The sequence below is a fragment of the Carlito syrichta genome, unplaced genomic scaffold (assembly GCF_000164805.1).
Source record: "Carlito syrichta isolate Samal-C Ts95f unplaced genomic scaffold, Tarsius_syrichta-2.0.1 Scaffold126582, whole genome shotgun sequence".
Lineage (NCBI taxonomy): Eukaryota > Metazoa > Chordata > Mammalia > Primates > Tarsiidae > Carlito > Carlito syrichta.
The window spans coordinates 5,227-7,138 of NW_007070678.1; the positions used below are offsets into that span (position 1 = coordinate 5,227).

The following is a 1,912-nucleotide window of genomic DNA, read 5'->3' on the forward strand; positions in this document are numbered from 1 at the left end:
CCTTGTAGCGAGCCTCGGGGTCGGGAGGGGCCTCCGGCACCTGGGCCTGGGGCCTGGACTGCCTGTGGGGGGGTTGCCCAGCTGCATCTGTCCCGCCCACAGGGCGCGGAGAGCAGCTAAGGAAGCCAAGGAGGCCCCTGCCCAGCCCGCACCGGAGAAGGTCAAGGTGGAGGTGAAGAAGTTTGTGAAAATCGGGCGCCCAGGCTACAAGGGTGAGTCTGCGTGGGTGAGGCCAGCCCACAACTGCCGCCTGCAAGGGGGCTCTGGCTCTTGCAGGAAGCGCCCCCTGAGACCTTGTCCCTGGCCTTCAGGCTGGCCCCCAGCTCCCATGGCCCTTCTCCTGACCGAGCCAGGGTCCGCAGCCTCCACCCAGTCAGCCGCCCAAGTGCCTGGGGGTGTCACCGTGGGAATTATTGGCTCCAAGCAGACATTGGGGAGTGGGACCCCTGACACGTCTTTTCCTTGATCCTGAAACTGGCTCGTCTCGGGCAAAGGAGAAGGGAGAAGCAGGGTGTGTCTCAGAGGTGGTGTATCAGGGCCGGGAGGCCACCCAGCAAGGGTCCCGCAGGAGCTGGGCATCCCCCGTGTCCAGCTTGTATGCAGACAGCACCTGACATGCACAGGCTGGGGGCAGGCTGCTGGGCCCTGATAACGTCCCGGGTTTTCCCCCTGGGGAGCCGGGCCCGGGGGTGTGAAGGGCCCTGAGTGACCAGGAGGGAGGCAGCGGCTTCTTGTGCCCTGGCAGCTGCATGCTGGGGCAGGGGAGAATGTCACTCTTGCTCTCGCTCCCCCACGCCCAGTGCCGAGTTCAGGCCTCTTGCGTCCCACAGGGAGGGGCTGCAAGCAGCCCTGGGGGTGGCGTTTCCCCGGGGTCTAGGCACAGGTGTGGCAGGGGCTGCGGCCCTCGGGCACTGGAGCCTTCACCTTAGCACCGGCCCTGAGCCTGGGTGGACCCTGGCCCCCGGCCCCCTCGGCCCCGCCCACTCAGCAGGCGGGCTAGACCCTCAGGGTTCCTGGGCTCTGAGGACCACGGCCCGTGTGTTGCAGTGACCAAGCAGAGGGATTCGGAGACCGGGCAGCAGAGCCTCCTTTTCCAGGTGAGGCCCACCTCGGGGTCGGCGGGGAGGAGGGGTGGGGCCTGGCGCCCCTGATCGGCAGGCTGCCTGGCTGCCTCCCTGCAGATCGACTACCCCGAGGTTGCCGAGGGCATCATGCCACGCCACCGCTTCATGTCCGCCTACGAGCAGAGGATCGAGCCCCCTGACCGGCGCTGGCAGTACCTGCTGATGGCGGCCGAGCCCTACGAAACCATCGCTTTCAAGGTGCGCGGTCCTGGCAGGGCTGGGGGATCTCAGTGGGCCCTGCCTTCTGGGAGGGCTCATCATGTGGTGCCCACTGCATGTGGAAGCCTAGTGCCGATGGTGGGCGGAGCCCAGTTCGAGAGGCTGAGCCAAGTCACCACCTCTGGGCCAGGTGACTCCAGCGTCCACTGTGGCCTGCGCTCCATGCTGGACAGGGCAATGTAAGCAAGTAACACAGCGGGTGTGGTGGCTCAGGCCTGTTGCCCCACGACTTTTGGAGTCTGAGGCAGGAAGATCACGAAGTCAGGAGTTCAAGACCAGCCTAGGCAACACAGCAAGACCCCAGACTGGAGTGCAGTGGCATGCTCTCGGCCAGCGCAGGGCTCAGGCAATCCTTCCACTTCAGCCTTTCAAGTAGCTGGAACTGCAGGCATGTGCCACCACCCCAGTTAATTTTTTTGTTGTTTTTATTGTAGAGACAAGGTCTTGCCAAGTTGTCCAGGCTGGTCTCGAACCCCTGGGTTCAAGCAATCCTCTTGTCTCGACCTCCCAAGGTGCTGGAGTGATAGGCTTGAGCCACCGCACCTGGACCCAATTTTTTTTTTTTTTTT

At 64.1% G+C, this 1,912-nt stretch overlaps 1 protein-coding gene across 1 annotated transcript in view; it reads left to right on the forward strand.

Annotated features, from left to right (window-relative positions):
- SF3A2 (splicing factor 3a subunit 2) overlaps positions 1 to 1,912 on the forward strand; it is a gene marked incomplete at its 3' end in the record, with an annotated part of 4,352 nt that overhangs the window by 1,445 nt on the left and 995 nt on the right. The window contains exons 3-5 of the mRNA XM_021707883.1: positions 9 to 212; positions 1,048 to 1,097; positions 1,182 to 1,322. Of these exons, the coding sequence (XP_021563558.1) occupies positions 9 to 212; positions 1,048 to 1,097; positions 1,182 to 1,322 (395 nt within the window). The remainder of the gene's footprint in view (positions 1 to 8; positions 213 to 1,047; positions 1,098 to 1,181; positions 1,323 to 1,912) is intronic.